At 40.9% G+C, this 22,576-nt stretch overlaps 1 protein-coding gene across 1 annotated transcript in view; it reads left to right on the top strand.

Moving 5' to 3' along the window:
- TENM1 (teneurin transmembrane protein 1) overlaps positions 1–22,576 on the top strand; it is a 353,539-nt gene that overhangs the window by 261,111 nt on the left and 69,852 nt on the right. The window contains exons 14-18 of the mRNA XM_075513171.1: positions 262–478; positions 7,509–7,628; positions 9,405–9,666; positions 12,344–12,611; positions 18,259–18,402. Coding sequence (XP_075369286.1) covers positions 262–478; positions 7,509–7,628; positions 9,405–9,666; positions 12,344–12,611; positions 18,259–18,402 — 1,011 coding nt within the window. The remainder of the gene's footprint in view (positions 1–261; positions 479–7,508; positions 7,629–9,404; positions 9,667–12,343; positions 12,612–18,258; positions 18,403–22,576) is intronic.

Here is a 22,576-nt window from a genome sequence, read left to right as displayed (position 1 = left end):
CTCTTCCCTATTCACTTAGTTTTTAGGTTCCGTCTTCTCATTGTCGTGTGGGGATTTTATGAGGTGAAACAGTGTTAATGACTAGAGAGAAATACCCCTCCTGGACTAAGCACGTACTTTACTGCTTTATTGAATTTGAATGTGTCATAATCAGCATGCCTTCCAATTGATTGAATACCTCCTGTGCTCTCCAGTATTAAACGCGGTGCTTTATTCTCAGAATCACTCAAGTTCCTGAACTTTCCATTCTCTCTGTTTTAGATGGCTTGACAGACTGCGTAGACCCTGACTGTTGTCAGCAAAGCAATTGTTACGCAAGTCCTCTCTGCCAGGGTTCGCCCGATCCCCTCGACCTTATTCAGCACAGCCAACCGCCTTTCTCTCAGCATCCTCCAAGGCTCTTTTATGATCGAATCAGGTTCCTTATTGGGAAGGAAAGCACTCATGTAATCCCAGGAGACGTCTCATTTGAGAGCAGGTGAGTTTTCTTTTAGATGAAAGACTTTTCTGGATATTGAGAACTGCAATGAAACTATTTAACCAGGAAAAAACCAGTGATACCTGGATAGCTGAAAATAATCACTGGAGATCAAAAACTACTTAAAAGGATAGCAAACATTGAAGTCCCAACAGCTGAGGATCTTCTTTGTCAGATTCTCGTTGCTACCTATCTAGGTCATAAAAGTGTCACAGCAACAAACTCTACTGCTTTTGACTTTTGTGGAAGGTAAGTGTGTATCTCGTACTTGTAAAATAAGCGGGGGGAAGCTCAGCCCTTGATGCTGTAGATACATAGAATGGCAGGAAGCAGAAGGACAAGTTGGATTCATGTGCGTTGTATTCAGTCACCTTTCTGCCCAGTAGAATTTGATTGGTATTTACAGTGTAATAAATTTAACATGTGTTGCCTACATGTAACTCAGCTACCTAATTAACAAACTTTTTTGGGTTTCCTACCTGTTGACAGACCAGTGTGGAGTTTACCATTTTGTGCTGCGGGTTACTCTCAAGCTGTCACGCAAACAGTAGAGTGATCTCTGCGTGTTTGTGAGATTGGCTTGCCCTTTAACAGGAAAAGACTGTGCGATAGGAAGGGGGCACTTACTTGCTCAGAAAACCTGGTAACACATATTTTCTTGAACATTTGAAATATAGGGGCACATAAGGTTTTATGCTGTAGTTCACCTGGGAAGCTATAACTTACGTGCTGACAAAGAGATCCACAAATCATCCACGTCACCTAACTATTACCCTGTCAACTAGGCCTATGCATTAGATAAACCATGTTCCAGTAATAAGGGCATAAGAATTTTTTTTATTTTCACAGTACAGTACGTAGCACTTAGGTTACAACCTCGACTTCATTCCATAGCTGCGCACAAATTCAGTGCACTTTCTCTTTTTAACTTATTAATTTTTAATAAAGTAAATATGTAAACAGAGTCTTTATTGATCTGAAATACCTAAACATTTAATCACTATTAATAATGTAACAGGATGTTATAAATATGTAGAACAATAGGGCATGAAAATGAACTCCGTGAAGAGCACCCACCCGCCAGCGGCGGGTCTCTCGGCGTGCGTCTCGCTGAGGAACGGTGCCACTGCGCCTGGCGCAAGGTCCTCGGCTGGCTGTATGCCCGGCGGAGCATACCGCAGTTCAAACCAAAAGTCACCGGTGAAAGATTTTCCTCATCAAAATGCCTCGCAGTGAGGTGTTTTCAGAGAGGAGGTGAGCACTCAAGTCGCCTGTACAGTGTTCTGTGACGCTGCAAATGTTAGCAGCCAGGTTGCGCGTAATCCCATCAACGTGCTTTTATAGATAAAAGGAACTGATCTTTTAAAGCTATCATTGATGGGATTTAACTTGGATTTAAAAGCTTTTTCTGAGGATAGTATTTCGTTTCTTTACCCTGATACCTGCCATGCCTTTGAAGAACGAAGCGCAGCAAAGGCTGGTGTGTGAGCAGCAGCCCCACCCTCACCATGGCTTGATACTTTGTACCGCTAAGGACTGACTGTAGCTTGCACTTGCATTGGTGCATTCTTCACACCCCAGATATCATTTTCTCCCACCGTAAAGAAATTACTAGTTAGTTTGGTGAGAAGGTCATTGGGATTCAGATAGGCCGTCTGTATCTTTGGAATCAGGGCAGTGCCTGGAGACTTGCGCTGGGCCGTGTCTCCTGGGTTTTGTCAACAGTAATCTGCAATGTGCTGGGCACCCCCAGGAGTTCATCGGTCCCCACTTTGCTTGATCCTCAAGTCTTCCAGGCTGTTGAAAAATTGCTCATCCGTAAGTCAAATATTATTAAAAACTGCCAGAATTTTCCTCAAGGATGACAGATCTCAGAAGGAGGCAACAGCTTAGCGGTGCTGCCTCTGTTCAGAAATCTTCCGCTGACATTGTCAGTCTGACTGTCATCTAGTGTCTGTTCTTCTCCTGAGAATTAAGATTACTGAAAAAAATGTAGAAAGACAACTGTTACTTCAGTAAAAAAAATCGGAAATCAGTGATCCTGCCTATCTGGTACAGACCAAAGAATGCTTGGGGGTTTTTAATCTCCTTTCAGCTACTGCTGAAGAGGTTGTGCCCAGGCAGATGATATTAGCTCATGGCTGCTTGCAGTGCCACTTATTTTATAGCACTGGTGGTTCAACAAAAAGTGTTGGAAGGATTGGACGAAATAGTGGCATTCATTTATTTCAGAACACTGGCACCCATTCCCACTGGTGCTCAAATTTTGCCTTCCGCCCCCCCCCCCCCCCCCCCCCCCTTTGCAAAAGTCTCTGAAACCATTAGGAGAATTAAGGAAGAAACATCTATGCAATGTTTTCAGTCTTCTGATTGAAATGACATTGTGCAGTGTTTTACTGTACCGTAGGTCAGTGGAACTCCAATATGGGTGATATTTGCATGAATCTCACTGTGGATAAAGCCAAAATGATGTTGAATAGATTTGGGAAAGCTATCAAAAAATGGTGAAGATTATCTCTGTCCTTCAGACTGAAAGTGTTTGTCTCTGCCATATCCTGGCATTTTCAACATCATCTGAAATACTAAAATTAGTTGTTCTGACAGCTGCTGGGACATCTATCTTTTTGCATTTGCATCTTAGACTTTAGCTTAGATCTAATTTTTAAACATTTGGCTTCTACAATGCAGTATTGTAGAATGCTCAATGCATTGAGCCATGGCTAAATTCTACACCAAAATTAATGTTAAGGAGCTAAATGTTTTCAAAACATATTTTGCTTTTTATTATGTCAAAGCTATGTCATTTGTACTGGGTTTTTACAAACTCCCAACTTAAACTGTGACTTGCTGAAAGGCAGATTAGACACATTCTGAATAAATAGAAATGTGCTTGCTTGCATCAGGAATGGTTTTGACCTACTGCATGTAGCAGGGTGTAGCAGATTATAATGTTTTTATCAACTTCTGTTCTCAGGAAGGTTTTTAGCTTGTTTCTTTGCTGAGTATTTTTAATGCATGCTGCTGGCAAGCTATTTGACTCGCTGCAAATTGCCTACAAAAAGGGTCCAGTGTATGGTACTGAATTAATTACCCTTCAAAGGCTGCTTACAGCAACATTGTCAGCAGGAAGAAATGAATGTACCTTACTAGCCTTTAGCTTCATTTCTCTGATTGAAGATTTTAATCAGAAATGTAATAGAGTAAATGACATCTTCTGGTAATGTGACACTTGCGAATTCACAAGTTGCTTGACAGAGTTCCACATCTGAGCCTAATGTCTCAGCCTGAGGTACTCAGGCAATATTGGCAACTTAACACGCAAAACAAAAGCAAAAAAAATAGCAGATAAACAGCAGTAGAGCAAGGCAGAATGGTGGTGGAATAATAAAATGCTTTACAAGTAGTGAAAGAATGCATCTAGAATTTTAAACTTCTATTTATATTTTAAATTAGAGGTGTCAAACCAACTGCCTGATGGCAGAGAGCTGAGACCCACAGAGCTGAGATCCTCAGTTACACGTGGAGTGACCCATGAAGCATTGACAGAGAAATCCCCCTTCTTTTAGGCCACCTGCAACCCGTGGGAATCTCTGCTTTCTCTCAAAAAGCCAACTGCTCCCTCTGGAGTTGTAGATTTAGTACAGCTTGCCAGGGGACTAGGAACATTTTTAATGCATTTGAAAACACTAAGGCAGCTTATCAGGGACATGTTCCTTCCCAGCTCCTCCAAATTAGAAAAGACGTTTTTGCACTTACTTTCAAGTTAAAACAACTCGGACGGCCTCAGTTCAAGATTATGCAATCGTTGCAAGTAGGTGGCTGTTGGACAGGTAGTAAGAGTTATTATCCCCCATGAGAAAGAAAAGCAGGCCAGTCTCAAGAGTGCAGAATAAATCTTAGAGGCTGAGAATAGAAGAGGGACATACCGCACACTGAGGAGGCACAGTGATCTTTGGAGGTTTCTCTGTTAAAATTAAGAAAAGCAGTGAGTGGCAGCAAGGTCCACAGCTCATCTGGAAAGAGGGTGAATGTTGAAGCAAGGAAGCGTGAAGTGGCAGTTGAGTATGAAGTGACATGGGTGCAGGGAACATGCTCTAAAAGCTCTGGTAAGGAAAGCAATTAAGTGAGGTCTTCTGCAAGCAGCAAAGCTGCAGGGAACCTGCATGCCAGCATGCCTCCGGGCGTGGTGGTCCACTTTGTGGGCTGTCAGGGCATTGGGAAAGGAGGGAGAACCTGCTGCGAAGTGAGGGATTGTTTGTTACCTCCCCGAGCCTTTGAGAGTGGTGCTGGTCGTAAAGTAACTGAAAAATGTTTGCATGCCTGCAGTAAATGCAAAAATTAAAACTAATTGTGATCAAACACTTAGTCAGAGATTTAGTAGGTGCTGGTAATTCAAGAAGAAGCCAGAGAGTAGAAGACTCTTCAACTGCGAGTAGGTAATAAAAAGACAGTAAATAATGAGGACAAATGTAGCAACACACAGGCAGGCTTAGAACATTTAAAATCTAAAAGATTGCAAAGACAGTTCAATACAGATAAATGTAGAATAATGAGGTTTATGAGTCTTTATCGCACACTGTAAATGTGTGTGGCTTGTAAAATATGACGAATAAAAAGGGAGCAAGAAAGTTGAAAGATAAGTCTCTTAATATTATTTATGAATAATGAGAAGTAAAGTGAATGAGTAGAGGAAAGAAAGACTATGTATGAAATAATGAAGACTTTGATGAGTTGTTATCGCACAAATCTGTGTGCTTGATAAAATATGAGGACAGAGTAGAGTCAGAAGACAGGTCTGCGTGGAATGAACAAACAGGAGTACGAGAATAATGTGCTGAATAATGATGACTCTTAGGGGTGTCTCTCTTAGATCAATGTGTGTTGTAAATATATAGAGTGCACTAATAAAGGGATTAGAAAAGGAAAGGCAGGTCTGTTGACATTAGAAATATGAGAAAACAATAGAAACCAGTAGTTTCTGCTCTAACAAATCAAAGAGTAATTGAACCTGGCTGTTCGGTTGAGTGAGTCTTGTGAGTCTGTTGAGACACACAAGAGCTTGATTGCCTTCAGTGGAGCAGCAGGTTTTGCCCACAAATAGGGCCACAGCCAACTTAGTTAATGTAGAAAATGAAAAGGTGGTAAATCAGAACTCTGGTTTGCATACTGGCAGTAATGCAGCCTTTCCCATTCCTCTGGGATTTATCAGCATCTGTGCTGAAAATCAGCATCTTTCCATGTCCTGGGAGCATGGAATTCATATGAGCAACTGTGGTGAACGGCGTACTCACAAAGGGGTTAATTTTTGCCGGTTGCATTTTCTCAGGTCATAGTCAGCTGGGTTTGATGATATCATAGTGATAAATCAGTGTCCTGTCAAGTGGCTTTGGGGAATGGGATCTTATGAAACAAGTCAGAATTTTCAGAAATTTATGGTCTCCAATTCGTGCGTATGATTTCATTGGCTCATGATCAATTAATCTCTCGAGGGATATTTTTTAAATTCATATATTGACTCCTGAATAACTTTCATCTGAGGAGATACTAAGTTTTTCCCTTAGATTACATTTTCACTGTGCAAAGGTAGGATGTGTCTGTTGAGGTCTACCATGAACTTTCAAATTGAGAGAGAAACATAAGAATGTCTAAATTTATGCTTATTGTTTATATTGAGTAATTAGTGCTGGTTATCTTTATAAGTATTCTATTGGTTTTGACCCGAAATGTCTTAACGTTGTCAAAAGACTTCTGCATACACTGTTCACTTTCTTATGTGAAACCACAGTTCTAGGAAATACGTGCAATTGTATCTTTAGATCCCAAGACCTGGATCCGTTCAGCCAGAGGAGGTATGCTAATGTAGCGTATCTGACAGCACGGGGCAAAATACTGAAAGGTGTTTCAGTGGAATGTAGCTGCGTAAGCCCTTAGAAAATCCCAGAAGGTCCTAATCTGCACCGTGAGGTCATTTTACATCTTATTCCTCATCCTTGGTGAGACTTGTCTCCTTTACGTCTTCAAATACGTAAAAGGCTAAAGCTAAGAAAAAAAGAGTAATTTCTTCACCACTTCTGTGGCTAGGGTGAAAGTAATGGTTTTAAAGGGCAGCAGTGGAGGTTCAAATTAGACAGTAGGAAAAACTCGGCCTGAGTAAAGCACTCATACAGAAGCATTGGAATGGGTTACTTGGTGAGGTTATAGAGTCAGACAAGCATCTGCTGGAGTAACGTAGGTGTAGTTGATCTTACCTGAGGCAAAGGAATGGACAAGATAAAGTCTCGTATTTCCTTTCAGCTCTCATTTTCTATGATTCTGTGATCCTGTTAGCCTCCGATTAGACCCACTTAGTAATGAGTTCACTTTCCTGTCCGTTGACTTTGATGCGTTCTGCTGTGCTGCCATATTCCAACCTCTTCGTTGTGCTGGGAGGATTTTTATGCTGGAAAATGAGTGCAAGTCCAACACATCCCACAGGGAATTTAGAAGGGCATAACATGTGATGGGGGATTGAGAAGAATGTATGTTACACTTGATTAGGCGCTCTCTGAATTTACCTATATAACTTTCTGAAGTTCGGTGAAGACCATGTGTCTCACCGCTGCCTTATCACATTAGTTCAGCTTTTTTCTAATAGACAGTGATGCCCTATTCTTAGCAGCAGAGAATGAGGTTTCATTCTCCCCTTTCACAAATCATCACCCCCTAGAGCTGCAGCAAGCTAAATCACGCTATCAGTGAAACCTTTGCAGTGCTATTCAATGGCAGAACAAATGGTATCCTGAAATATAGCCGGAAATGGAAATATATATTCTCGATACACCATGGAGAGTCTGTGTGTCATCTTCATGAGATAATGGTTTTTCAAATCAATCTTTTGGACTTGTTTGAATTTTCATTCAAAATCAACAGTCACAATGATATCAGAGTAGTTCTGTCTGTCTCAGACAGAAGTATAGCACAGTTTCTGAAATCAATGCCCTTCTCGCCCTCCTGCTGTGTCTAACGTTGCCTTCTACTCTTTTTGTTACAGACGGGCATGTGTCATTCGAGGCCAGGTGGTAGCAATAGACGGAACGCCTTTGGTGGGAGTGAACGTCAGTTTTCTGCACCACAATGAGTATGGATACACCATCAGTCGACAAGATGGAAGGTCAGACTTTCACGTGTGGTCTTTCACTGGTTTAGATTTGCGTAGTTAGGGCCCTCTACCACCTTCTATTCATGTACAAAATTTTCATAGACATCACTGTTCATAGCATGGATTGAGGATGGCATCTGGCCCTCTGCTCTGGGAGCACATTTAGTTAGAGCTCTCCATGGTAAAGGAACCAAAGAAGAAAGAGAAGAAGAAAAAACCTGAACAGCAACAAGATTACAGTGGCATTCAAACACCTGGAGTCAAAATATGACAGTACTGCCGTAACAGCACCTTCTTGACATTTGAATATTTTCAGGTTTTCCAGAGAATTCCTTGTCTTCCCTTTTTTTTTTTTTTTCTGTTGTTAACTGTGAATCTTCCAGGTAGTTTATTGAGGTGCCCGTGAAGTTAACTCCTTTAGCTGATCACCTGAGCCACACAAGTAAAAGTGAGGACAGGCGCTTTCCAGAGCCAAAATGGTTAAATTGCTGTTCCACAACCAGTCCTGAACAACGCTGGCTTCCCTCTCTTCCCCAGCCTTGCAGGGCCGAGTTCAGTTCTCAAAGAGAGATGAAGTTCCTGTATATTCTGTATTGCACTCCAGGGTTGGCCATCCATTGGCCATAGGGTCATGATTTGCTCCTGAACTTGAATTAAGCTGCTAAGGGCAGTTTAAGACTTCATCTTCCTTGGCTGTGTTGTGAATGACAAGAAATCAGAAGCTATCTTCCAACAGGGAAAGAGTGTAATTTGTCACTGTTTCCACAATTTTTTTTTTGTTTGGCTTTGTTAATTTATAAAAGTAAGGAGCATGCATATTTATTTTACCTTAGTTTATTGACTTTCAAATCGCACTACTGAAAGTTAGTAATTATCATTTCCTCTTTACGCTAGCCTGGATAAAGTTGTTGCATTAAAATATGCTACCTGTATTTCGCTGTGAATGTAATCGGTGTCATTTGGGAAATGTGATGAGATATGCATAATTAAGTCTGACGTCTTATCACAGTTTGTTACCATCAAAAGCCTCCATAATAGATGCATTCAATAATACAGAGCGTGAAGTATCTATTTACATATTACCTTGTGTTGCCTGACTATGGATGTCAGAAACTCGGGAAATTGAGACTCTGGATATCATGCCTTCTATGTCCCACTGTTTTGCAGCCCAGGTATGCCAAAGGTGCTTCACGATAGCTCCCAGAGGATCACCTGCCCGATGTGCAAGAGCTGAGTCAGTTCTCAGTGCAATTAATCGGCATCTCGCCCAAAAATTTCATGGCCGGCACAGAGGGGTCTCCTGCTCAGTGTACTCAACCTCTTCCTCCTGCTACTTTTAGGAAGAGCGAAAAGGATATGTTAATAGAGAAACGGCCTAACGGGCTTTAAGACTTCTTATTCTGCATGCTGTACCTGCATAGATTATGAGTAGCGTCTCTTTTGTAGGGGTGCTAGGAATTTCTTTTCATATAAACCAAAGTAACTGGGTCCACACTCTTGTTACAGATGACTTGTTAGTATCGATTCTAGTTGATAAATGGAGAGGGCATAGGCCAAGTAACAGGGAAGCACTGTGTACCTTGCTATTGATGCGTACAGGGAGAAAGCACAGAGAGGTAAAGCTTCTTTGTGAATGCCAAGGTGATGCCGGGAAGGTTGAATGATTTCACACAGTAAATTAAGGGCTGTAATGAGCAACATAAAGTTTGTGTTTGTGATGCATTGAAAGTTGTGGTAATATGATGATAAAACAAAAAGAAACAAAGCATTTTGTTTTCTCTTTTCCAGTTTTGACCTTGTGGCTGTTGGAGGCATCTCTGTCACTCTAGTTTTTGACAGATCTCCTTTTATATCTGAAAAAAGGACACTTTGGTTGCCTTGGAATAGATTTATCATCGTAGACAAAGTTGTAATGCAAAGAACAGAGTCGGACGCGCCATCTTGTGACATCAGTAGTTTTATCAGCCCAAATCCAATTGTACTCCCTTCACCCTTGACAGCATTTGGAGGGTCCTGTCCCGAAAGAGGAACTGTTATTCCAGAGCTACAGGTAATGAAAAGACTTTCAAATTAACCGTTTGTTCCGTTCAGAACAAGTTCTAGACAATTTTAGAAGATACCCAACAGTGAGCAATCAACTGCTGTGATGTTACTCACTTGTCAGAATGACACCAATGCATATCTCTTTAGTACTGTTTCACAAGATGCTTTTCTCTTTTTTTTCTTTCTTTATTTTTGTTAATATTTTAAGGTGCTTTATTTCTTACCTCCAAGTAGAAGAAAGTGGGGAGTCCTAACATGATTTATTGTTGAAATCCTGATTTATTTATAGCGGTGCACAAAACCATTCCTAGGTTACAGATAAACAGCACACCTTCCCCGTACATCAATGTGAGACGTGACCCAAGATGCTTTGAAGACTCCTAGGAATGTTTCATCCATTCCTATCTTCTAGTTCTTTACGATGACATCTCCAGCTATGTTTTAGCTCCCTGTTTTTTATTACTTTCTTTCCAAGGTAGAGCGATTTTAACATGACCTTTAGGATTGTTTTTATTTAAACGCCTTTTTTCTTGACACTCCTTTAAGTGTTTAGAAGCCATTTCTAATTAACCTTGTATTTAACTGTTCTTTTATTTGGGATTTAAAAGAGATTGTATGAGTTGTACACCCAACAAAATACAACTACATGTGTTTCAGATCATGTTAACCCCCATAATTTTTAGTATGCTGTTTGAGCAGTTAGAGTTCAAGCAATAAGGGTTCGAGCCTCTTTTGAGTTCTCTTTACTGAGCAAGTCCGGAAGATATTTTGGAGGCTATCTGTAGACATGAATTATTTCCAACCTTTTCTCTTTTTCTCATAAAAGCGTTGCTACTGATTAAGGGCCTTTATTCGACATGTAAGAGACCTCTGATTGAACTCAATTATGTCTAAACATCTCCATAACTATTAAAAACATTATCATGTTTTGGCCAGTTGATGGCCATAGCGTTGCTTCACAGAACGTACTAAGTGAAACTAATGAATATAAATTAAGAAAAACTGATGCACACTAGTACGAAAGAACTGGGTCACCTGACTCCACATGAGGAGGCTTCCTGGGCCGTCTTTGAACAGCGAGGTACCCAAAGATGCGGTCTACTCGGAGAGAAACTGCCCCCAGTCCTTTTTTTGCCATTGGAAGGTCCTTAGAGGGTTCGGTTTCATTGTACAGTACTGGGAAATGAACAGAAAGTAACCCAGAATAATAGGAGAAGGAGATACATTAGCATGTATTAATGCATGAATATTTCTTCCTGCTTTTCTATTAAAAAATGAGAAGAGATGTCAGCTGTATGACAGAGGGGGCAGCTGGGATGTCAGCAGGAAAGAAGGGGAACACTGCAAATCAGGAACAATAAAGGGAGCAGGATTTCCCTGGCAACACTACATTTCATATGTCGAAACGACAAGCGCTGGCAGGCCTCCAGCGGTACTGCAGCAATCCTATGACAGTGATACTGGTGCAATGTGTAAATAAAATTGTTTTGAAAGTGAAGTAATCTATTGTTAAACAAGAAAAATTGAAAAACTGGGGAATATAAACAAAACAGCTTGTATTTTTTCCAAGCTTGACGATTTTAACATTGTGACAGGTTGGCTTGTTGTTATGGAAATACACCAAAATCATTAGCCTTATTAAGCACAGTCTAGTTTTCAGTGGCTTTTGAGTGACTGCGGTGGCACCCTCCAAGAAGCTCCTCTCTCCTCTTGCCTGCTCTCGCTCACAGTCTGTCCCAGAAGAGCTGCTTTCTCTCAGGAGATCACAAGAGCAACATCCCTTTTTGTAGCTCCCAGGCCCACATCATTCAAAAGGTCAAGGCCAAGTTTCTTTTTTTCCCCTCACAAGCTCGCAGTCTTTGCAGTCCTTCTAGTTGCTGAGGGCTTATCTTCACTGCAGCCAGGAATTGATACTAGCCTACAGCGGGCGTATCCAAGCCAGCTTTAATCCCAGTGATTCAGACAGCGGCACTGACAGCAGTGCCGTGGGATTTGAACTCCGTTGCACACCCTGGGGACTTACCTGTTAGCTAGATGACTCTGACTCCCAGCCTCTTTCATCTTCAGTGCCGTGCGTCCCCAGCTAGCTTGTTAGGTTTCTTGTGCTGTGCCTTCGCGTGCCGTGCCCCTTCCTGCTGGAGCTCAGCCTTACTGCAGGCACTTCTGCACGGAGGATGGTTTAGCGGGAAGGTTCGTTTTCTTTCTTGGGTCTCCCCAAGGTAGAGTTATTGCCTCCAAAGCAGGATAGCATCTTCAAATCATAATGTAATATATAAAGGGTGCGCATATTTAAAAAAAGGTTTTCATTGTCTTCTGGTTAAGAATATGCGTTAAGTAAACCAAATAATAAAGCCAAGGTAAAGCTGTAGAGCTCATATGTATGAATATGTCCACAGAGATAGTGTTTGCTCCTCAGTAGATAAGAGTAAAGCATTAGAGGAAGAGGCTCTTTATCAAAATAGCCAGACCACCATCCCATAAGGTGACAAAGCAGTTTTCAGCGTTGGACATGTTGTAATATGCCTGGCTACTGCATTGCTGAAATAAACACAGAAGGCGTCAGTGGTTTAAGCGGTACTGCGTTCACATCATGACTGTGAAATGTAAATTAAGCACCTGCTGTTATTATTATAATTTTGCAGTTTTTCCTGGCTATAGGTGTAATGATGTGGTTTTTTTCCAAGGTGGTCCAGGAGGAAATCCCAATTCCTTCGAGTTTTGTGAAGCTGAGCTATCTCAGCAGTCGAACACCAGGGTATAAAACTTTGCTGCGCATTATTTTGACACACACAACCATCCCTTCTGGAATGACAAAAGTCCATCTGATAGTTGCTGTTGAAGGACGTCTGCTTCAGAAATGGTTTCCCGCTGCAGCCAATTTGGTCTACACATTTGCCTGGAATAAGACGGATATATATGGACAGAAGGTTTCTGGTCTGGCCGAGGCTATGGGTATGTAGAATCACCTTGATGTAAGCAGAAGCGCTCGCACACATCAAGCCAGGAAAATACAGCTTATAAATTTTGTTGCTGCACTTACATTCTTTTAAATCAAATGCCTCTTCAGCTCAAGTGACTCGTATGATTTCCTAAAAACATTTCTTTTCTTGTTCGTACAATGTCATCTTTCTAATTTAATCAATTTGAAAATCCCCTTTTCCCTCAGAGAATGGTTATGTACTAACGGCATTACATTCAGCTGTCTTTGGTTTTGAATGTTACTTTGAATATGACCTTTGGTGTGTCATTGTTTCTGTCATTTTTTGGCTGTGACATTTAAAATGTCGTTTCCACTTAGGGTTTACAAAATTCTAACTTTTAGGCATCCTTTCTTACTACATTTCACATCCCCAACAGTTAAAACTTCTTGATTTGTTCTTTAAAGATGTTTATACGAAAATCGTCTTGTTTCGTAGGCTTTCTTTACCAAGCAGCACCAGCAGCTATTCTGAGAATTGCTACAGAAGTGCTGTCTGTGCAAATACCATTTATTTAGCTAGCCATTTTTTCATTAATTTCATGATTTCACTTTTAAAAGGCTTGCTATTTTTTTAATTGAATTTGGGGTTATGTTGCTTAATGGACTAATCTTATAGATACTTTCCATTAAGATTATTTACCTTACCAGCAAAGCTTAGTATTGTGAATAAGCCCTAATCACTTCCTTAGCAGTTCTATTTTGCTTTTTAAGTCAGGGGAACTACAGCAGGCTATAAAACAGGAATAACAAGGGCTACATGGAGCCATCTGCCCTCGGAAGGAATATCCCTCATTCTGTATAGGAAAACGCCGCTCAGAGGGGCAGCCAGCAGCTCTCTTCAGGACCTGCTGCGTTGTCCATACAGGCAGCGTGCCTGCAGGTTGGCCCCTGCAAAGCCAAAAGGGGCCGTCCGGGGTACGCAAGCCCTGCAGCTCCCAGAGCATCTAGTGCGTGACTGCGTTCATGTGCTCCTGCTCCCAGCCAGGTAGTCTGCGGGGAGAGGCGATGGGAGAAGGGAGGTTTATAGCGCTTTCCTAGTCGTTTCTACTTAGAGAATGATGCAGACATAGCCACTGGTGTCCACGAAGGGTTATGAGACCAAAATACCGAGTATGAGTTACATCAGGCGATGCCCATAGGAATATATCAGAAAACAAGGAGCTTATTCTAGGGCTGTGGTCCCACAGTCTACTTCAACAGATACAACTGCAGGCTGCTGGCAGAAGGGATGTTCCCACGTTCTCTCCTTACCCCTGGGCCACCACTCGCATTCATTTGATCATTAAATGAGCCAGATCAGGAACAAATTCAGCTGAAAACTGAAGCAACCAGAAAATAAGTGATAAATTTTCAGCTTCATTAGTTTCCTGATGAATGCTAGTGCAGAAGCTCAGGTCTTCTCATTCCAGCCCTAGCTCACACATTACATTGGCCTACAACGATCAAAACTCCACCCTTAGTGCAAGGTGTCCTGAACTGCTGCATCATCATATCTGCATCTGATCTACCACATCTGGCTCACATCTGCAGAAGGGTGGACAACTTTTCAAAGGGGTCGGTCGGGTGCTGGCGCTGACACCAGAGAGGGCTCTGACCGTCCCAGGTATGGCGGGTGGTGGGGAGCAGGAGTGCCCTTTTTGGCCCGTCGGTCTCATGAAACCTCCTTGTTAGGGGGCAAATCTAGCCCTAGCCCATTACAGATATAGGTTCCTGCTAGCGTTTTGCAGTGAGGGAAGGTATTAAGTGGGTTGTTGGCTTCGCTTACACGTATTTGTGCAAATCCAGAACTGAAACAAAATGCCAGTGTGCCCTTTGGCACTCCCAAAGGTGTGATGAGGCAGGACCAGATGGGTCACGGGTGCCACCTGGGGCTCTCCTCGGCATGGCTACGTGTGCCCTGTGTTCAGGGTCTGTCACTGTCACTAATGGGTTTGGGAGGGAACAGTTGAGTATGCCTGCTCCCTCTGCACCATTTAAGAGTCTTCTGATGATCGTGAAGTCCAGTACATATGTGGACTTTAAAACAATTTAAATCAAATACATAACGTCTTATGAAATGATACTGTAGTTACAGATTCCCAAATTAGAAGTAGCTGAGCGTAATATGTTTAAATATGAATAAAGCGTATGCAATAGTGCTGGATAACAACTTTTAAATTATTGAATTGGTGCTTAATTTTTTTTCTTTTCCTTACAGTTTAGGTTAATTATTTATCTTTTATTTATTTATTATCTTTATTAATTTGTTATTTATTTATTTATTCTATTTAGTTATTTAATTATTTATCTTTTATTATTACTTAATTATTATCTTTTCCTTAAAGATTAGGTTAATCTTCTTGCAAAATAGAAGCAAAACTCTTTATATTTTAAGTAAGTGCATTGTTAGCATGCTTTGTTGGATTCCAATAAAGCTTTATTTAATTTGACACACTGTAGTACTCGGGGACCTTTATCTGCATCCATTATATGAATTTTTGTCAAAATATTTTCCTCTGCCAGTATATTACCAATATTTAATAATGCATTCTGTTCAGTTGTTCATTTTAATTAAATTAAATTGCAGCAGTTTGAAGTCCTGGAACTCAGGAATGTAACCATCTGCTTTTAGTTTTAGAAATACCATAAACATCTTCCTTTTTCTTCAGGGTTATTGACAGCAATGATCACATAACCAGTTACAGGAAAGGAGGCTTTCTGAGCATATTTCCACACACAAGCGGTTCTGTTTAAATTTGTTGGAGAAGTGTTTGCTGGTGTTTGCCTAGTCCCCACGTCCCTAACACGAGGCTAGTTTCTCTTCTCAGACTAACAACTGAGATGATAAAGTAACATTTTTTTGTTCTGAATAAAATAACATCACGTGGACGTTGATACACAAAACCTTGGTGGTAAAGTCTACGTCCCCTTGTTATTTAACGTAGGAAAAGGAAGGATGTTGGTCGAAACCTCAATAAATGTTCCTGTATAACTCCATACATGCTCAGTCTTACCCCTGGAAGCCCTTGCATCCCACACAGCAGCATGAAGTGGTGTGCAAGGACCAACCCTCCTGGGCGTGAATATAAACCAGCTCTCAAGCAGAACAGTCTTAGGTCCTCCATTCGTTAGTCTACTTGTTACTTTGGTTGGGTTCGTTACATTCGTTGTTCGAAGAAGTAAGGTGCTGGTAAGTACAAATATTTCAGGAGAGGTTGAAGGAGAGGTTACTGTCCTGTTTAATCATGTCTTTTATTTCTTACCTGTATTTTGGCAACAGCCCTTAAACTGTGATATGCTGGCACTGCTAACAAATTATTGTTCATTTTTCTAAATAGTTGTATGAAAATAATAGGTTTTTGGTACAGATGACTTCAGTAATCCATTTCGAGACCGCAAAGAACTGTTCTTGCTGGCTGTTAGCGTCCGAAAAACATAGTCACTACAGTTCTTCTTCATCCAGTGAAAATCTCAGTCACCTCAACAAAGGGCTATAAATTAATTTGACCAGAAAATGACACCCCACAAGGAGGGTCAGCTGACTGCGATTGTCATTTCACTGCCAAAATGACGTTTTGCAAAACCTGCCAGGAACAAAATACTTATTGTTCAAGTGGCACTGCAGTCACTTGCTTGGCTTTCCAATTGTTATGCTTTGCCTTGATTGCAAGCAAAACAAGCGATACGAAATTTTCACGGATGGTACATCAGTACATCCAGTTAGACCTGCTTTAAGATTACACATATATTCCTTTTTGGAGCATAGACTTCTTTCATAAATATGTGTAAGTTTACATAGAAACACGGCTGTAGACCCACATGAAGCGAGCGTATGGCCACGTGTCTCTCACTGACGAGAAGGGACAAGAAGGCTGCTATGCGCAATAACTATGAGAGGAGGGAACAGTGAACTTTTAAGAAAGGGGATGATAACCTCTAGAGGGTATTTGGCAGCTCAAAAACATCAGCTATAGGCAGGGAATAGCAGACGCTTTACAGTGTTTGTTAGCTATAGTCCTGGTAAATGTGCCGCTGCGGATCCACGGGCAGAGGTTCTCAGATGGTGTAAATGTATCCCTCCCTTGACCCGGCTATCAGCATGGTACCTTACAGCGGCTGAGGAACTGTCCTGGGGGTCTGTGACGGTTCAGGGAGCAAGGCTGAGTGCCTTTGTATTATAGGGCTTTACTCTTTTCAGGTATACCCATCCGACCCAGGATTGAACGTGTTAAGTGCGTGAACGGAGTAAAGATGCTAACGTGTAGGTGGCAAGTGTGAGGTTGCTTCATAGGAAAAATCTGCCCTTTATCTTCTCTCTGCATTAACACCTAGAAAATAGCATGTTCGGTGACTGAACCTTGAGGGCTCATCCCAGCACAGGACGTGGCTGTTCTGGAAGAAGCTCCGTGCCCACAGTTCGGCACTCAGCCCAGGGAGTCACCCAGAAACACGGCTGATGTTGGTCCTAGGAGCTCCTGTAACAGAACGATTGGACAGAAACTCGGACTGAAACCTGCAGTGTTTGAAATATGAATATTTAGAGTACTTAAGGAGATGGGATTTTTACAAGTCAGACTTTATCTGCAAAAAAAGGTTCTTTCTGCTAAAATGCCGAAGCAGGTCTAAGTGAAGTTCCTGTAGGGAACAGCTTTCAGTTTGCCATAAAACATTTATCTTGCAAAACACAAACGCTCCCTGCTATAGCTGGTCAAAATATTTTGATTGCACCCAGTAAAGGAGTTTAGATGGTATTAAAACTATTTGTGGTTCAAGTAAAGTGTACCTAAAAGCCGCTACGTAGAAAAAGTGAGAAGAAAATATTGAAAATGTCAGAAAACTGTTTTTTCAATTTTTTAAAAAATTTTGTATATTAAAATATTTTTAAAGACATTTTTATTTTGGAAAGGCTGAATTCTCTCAATATTTCCTAGATCAAATTTTGGGCTTTGGTGTCAAAATAACATTCTTCCTTTCTGACTGAGTTGCACTGACATCTAAAATAAAAAAAAAGTTGGTATATTAGAAATACCAAAATTAAACTTTGAAGAGCTATTCTCGTTTTACTGAAGTACTAAAGGGAAGGGGTCTGGGTCAGTTTGAGTGCCCCCAAAACCCACCATCCTTAGGGAAATTCAAGATTTCCAGCAGATATTTTGACCAGCTGTAGAGGGGAGCCATGTGATGTGCAAGCCTGTGAACATAAATGTTTAGTTCTAGAAATTTTCAGCTTGGCAATCTATTTCTGCCTAACGACAGTTTTTACAATTAGCAAACAAATTAAAACCAGTTTGTTTTAACGTGGATTTTTTTCTATTTAAGCTGTTATTCAGGTAATTAGCAGAAATGCAATAAACAATCAAGTTGGGAGTCACTGGAGGAGATTTATACTCTTAAGAAAACCATAACTGATACAACAGAAAATTTTCTGCTTTGAAACAGTAGTAACTATAGCTGTAATAACATACTAATCTCTTAAAACCCTTTTTTAAAAAAAAATACCATTCAACAATAGCAATCGGGCAGAGGAAAATTAGTGGCATCATTACTTGACGGATGAATATCAAAACCTGGAATGAAAAATTACCTAGCGGTTCACAGACGAAAAGGAAGACTGATAGATCTTTAATTATTTGTTTGCAGTGTCGGTGGGCTATGAATATGAAACATGTCCTGATTTTATTCTGTGGGAGAAGAGAACAGTTATCCTTCAAGGCTTTGAAATGGATGCTTCAAATCTGGGAGGCTGGTCTATAAACAAACACCACGTATTAAATCCACAAAGTGGTAAGTCCTTCCTTTATTAACTGGCCATGCAGAAGAAGAATACAAATTTTAAAGGAATTAATTGTTCCGATTTTAAGCATTACACTTCCTAATGTGTAATCCTCTTTGTTTGAATGTGCACCCTCATTTATTGAGAACTGAAATGTAAATGCCATCTGAAAGGATATTTTTAACGTTCTGGCTCCCAGGTATTAAACACTAATATCACTAACTCTCGTGATCGCTAACACATTTTGGTCATTCGGATGGAAAAAGGGCATAGTAATTTAGGTTCGTTCTCACACTGTTGGTATAGAAGTACCACCTTTTAGGTGAGTTTATAGTGTTACATTCTCAGTGAAGTGTTTACACCCCTAATTCACCCTACGGCTAACGGCGGTTAGTAGCAGCGCAGCGGCAGGGAGACAAACCTGCAGGAAAGCAGACCGGCTGGGTGAGGTTGCACTTCGAAACCACGCTGCCGGTCCGGTAGGCAGAAGCTGTTGTGGCTGCCCACCCTGTGGAGAAGCACAGTAAGTTACCCTTCAGGACGAGCAATCTAGCACCTTTCGAAGCATTAGGAGACAACAAACTGTAAATGCTTTTGGTGTCATGACATTAACCCTGCATGGAGATTCTTCAAGCATGGAGACTTGAATCTGTCTTCGCATTGCTTTTGTTTTATTCCTGGGGGGGTTTCTTTCCCTCCCTTGAAATCTATAATCGGGAATTAGTAGGATTAAATTATTAAAACAATACTTGTATATAAATTATAGAAAAGTAACGTAACTAGAAAAGTATGGTTTTGCCAATAAACAGATATCTCACTGTCCAGGGGAAGAGAAACCTGGGGACAGATTTCAGCACTTCTAAATCAGCGGAGTATTGGATTCAGTAAAATTCTCTCAATTTCCTCCAGCTGAGAGTCTGTCCACTAAAATCTATTTCCATCTGCAAACTTCTGTTAATGAAGATTCATGCACAGATGTATGGCTGTCAGGTTTTTACAAATTCTGTTGTTGAATGCGCAGCTACAGTATAAATATTCCAAATACAAAAGGTCAGATTTAGTTTGTAAATTATCTGGATTTCTGTTTTGATTTAAAATAGTTTGACATTTTAAACAGCGGTTCTTTCATACCCTGTCTTACTGGTTTGTATAGATTGTCTCTTTTAAATGCCAGCTATTGACATTTAACACAAAGAGAAATCTGACCTCAGTCAGCTCAGCCCCCAACTGTGAGCCCCATAGTCTACTCCTTAGTGCCAATTTACCACTTGCATAGTTTAATTTCAAGACTAAATTGCTGGCAGTAACTCCACTTTATATGACTATCTGCTAACTGCAGTGGTTACTACTATAATTCACCCCGTAGGCACTAACTTGTTCTGAGATTTTGTAAAGTATACAATAATAATCTGAGCGGGGCTAAATCATTGCTTTCCTCAGCACAGGGTATATGGTGACAAATTGCTTGCTGGCCCCGTCCCAGCTGTGGCTGGGAACACCGGCGAGCGCTGTCCTGTCACTGTCAGCCACACGCCGCCGCATCTGAAGTCATCCAGGCTGCGCCCGCTACCCCAACCCAATAACAAGGATGGGGAACGTGCAGCTGCTTCTACCTGCTCCCCTTCCGCGCATGTTCCCGCCGTGCTGGGCATGAGCAAGGCTGAAGTCGGGGGAAGCCGCTGAACGTCTTTATCCATTGCTTAGAGAGACAGAGTCTGGGGAGGGGAGGGCGTAAGCATGCCTGACTTGAAATCGGTGGGTCTCTTCTGTTTCCAGTTTGCACGTGAGAGCATCTCCAGCGAGATGACAAAGCCCAGCCAGAGCTGAGGGATGTCTCAGATGTTCCTTGTGATTATAATGGGCTTTGAGCACGCACACCTGCCTCACATATAGGAACTAGAAAAGCAGTTAGGAGAAGAAAAACAAGGACTATACCATAGCTAGTGCACACCTAACAGAGCAGCCTGTAGGCTCGTATTAAAGCAACAAACCCACATAATGAACGGTGTTAACCAAAAGGATAAAAACAACAACTGTGCTTCTGGTCTTATCTAGAAACTGGTGAACTGCGCTTCCATTTCAGATATATAAAATGTACTTTAAATAAGGGCAAGAATGTGATTCAAACTTAGAATTACACATTTCAGACTTATCTCCATGCCGCCGTGAGTGAAATGAAAAGCACGAGTAGCTTCCTTGAGTATGAATATATTGAGATTTTTAATTAAAGCATTCTCTCTGTACGTATGAAGAGCTGCTCTGCTCTTTTTAGAAGCATGAAACTTGCATCTGGTTTTGAAACACTGTCACTGGATTAACTACAGAAGTAGCACTGGAAGATAACATAAATGTCTTTCTAAAAACTCTCTATTGCAAATTACAATTTTGTTTTCAAACTAAAACTGGAAGCACTTTGCTTGAGCGGTCAGCTAGTCCTGAAGAGCTTACATCTAACTTCAGCCACGGAGCCTTGTCTTCCAGCAGGTCTGCTGCTGTGCACAGCATGCCTACTCAGAGACAGGGGGGATATGCCTACCTCCCTCCCCGTAAAGGCTCTTCATTTCAGAGATGTTACAAAATAAACTAAATACAACAGAAAAGTTGTAAAAATAAATAGATGCACTTCTACAGAATTGCACTTCGTAGCACAGTCTAAGCTGTGGAGGTACAAGTATTGACACGCAGAAACCATAGCAAGGAAAAACTGTGTTCTGTTGCAGACGTAAGTATCTTTAAAAAAAGAAAGAAAAAACAGGTGTCCGATTCCAGCAGCATAGACGTGAAATACCATGTATTGTTCCAATGTGGCTGTCACTGGAACCTCAAGCTTTTTAAAGGTATACGGTTTTGCATCAAGATGACTGTTAGGTTAACAGAGGATCACATCCTCTTCTCAGCTATACTAAAGTGTTCTTTTCCCACTTTTTTTTCCTCTCCAATTTAGAGGTTTCATCACTTCCAATTCGTGACATGATTTGAGTTTAACGTCTTCTAACACAAAGGTTTTGGTCAGTTTGGAAGATCTTCACAGCATTTCTCATAGTCAAGAAGAGAACCCATACCATAAATAGTCGTTCCTTTTAAAGACACCTATATCTCATGAATACAAATGAGTGTGCTATTAACCGATTTTTTCAGAGTATTCTTTGAATTAGATTTTTCTTCTGATGGGCAAGTGTATTGATTCCATTTTTATTTATCTGGGGGAAGGAGGAGTAATTTTACAGGGTCTTTATGCTTTACGGTAATTTCAGCCCCAGTGCAACACAGCACCGACTAAAATTAAAGCAGCAGCTCGAAAGCTTGAAATTAAGCACATGCTTACATTTATTGACAGCAAAACATATTCTCCAGAGCCCTAATTATTTACTGGCATTTGTATGAGGCAGTTGAAATATTACCTTTACGTTGTTAATTTCAGACAAAGGGCAGCATCTTCATTTCGTATTATTTTTAGCCGGTGCATAAGGGAGGATATCGCCATTAATTTTACTGGCATATTTCCAAGATGCTTTTTTTAAGGCTGCTTTCAAACAAATATACGTATTCTGTCCTCTATTATTCAGAAATAACTTCTTAAAAATATACTTCCCTTCAAAATAGCTATGGCAACACTCAGTAATTGCCAGAGAATTTTAGCTTCAGACTTATCTGAAAGCCACAAAAAAAATAGTTTCGCAAAAGTTGGTAGAGACAGTACAGAAATACATTTGCCGTACTTTGGGTAAACTCAGACGTGTCTCAGCAAGTACTTCCTGCAGTATCTGGCGTATGCTCATTTCCCGGTGTAAGAGTCCTCCAGAAAGGATATTCCCTTGTGTTTATTCCTTTAAGTGGGCCACTTTTCTGATGAAGTACTGGGCTTTCCAAGGGAAATAAGAGAGTTTGGACTGCGGTCTAAAAGAACACCTATCTTCCGTTCAGAAATAGCCAAAATCCTACAATAACATGTCATTTTAAAGGTACTTAACTGTATTACCACATTGTTATTTAAAATAAACGCTACAGCTATCAGTTTGATAAAATACACGTTTGTACTGATTCTGGTATCACCAACCTAGTAATTGGGAAGGCTTTCAACAATGTATGCTGCAGAGCAGTGCTCAGATACTGACACACTGGAAAGTTGTCTTAAACTTCGTGGCAGAATTTAAGTTAAGCTATTCTTGCTGGTAAGAAATTCAC

The sequence above is a fragment of the Mycteria americana genome, chromosome 10, assembly GCF_035582795.1.
Source record: "Mycteria americana isolate JAX WOST 10 ecotype Jacksonville Zoo and Gardens chromosome 10, USCA_MyAme_1.0, whole genome shotgun sequence".
Classification (NCBI taxonomy): Eukaryota; Metazoa; Chordata; class Aves; order Ciconiiformes; family Ciconiidae; genus Mycteria; species Mycteria americana.
The sequence above is the reverse complement of the archived record's forward strand: the minus strand, read 5'-3'. Positions and strand labels throughout refer to the sequence as shown.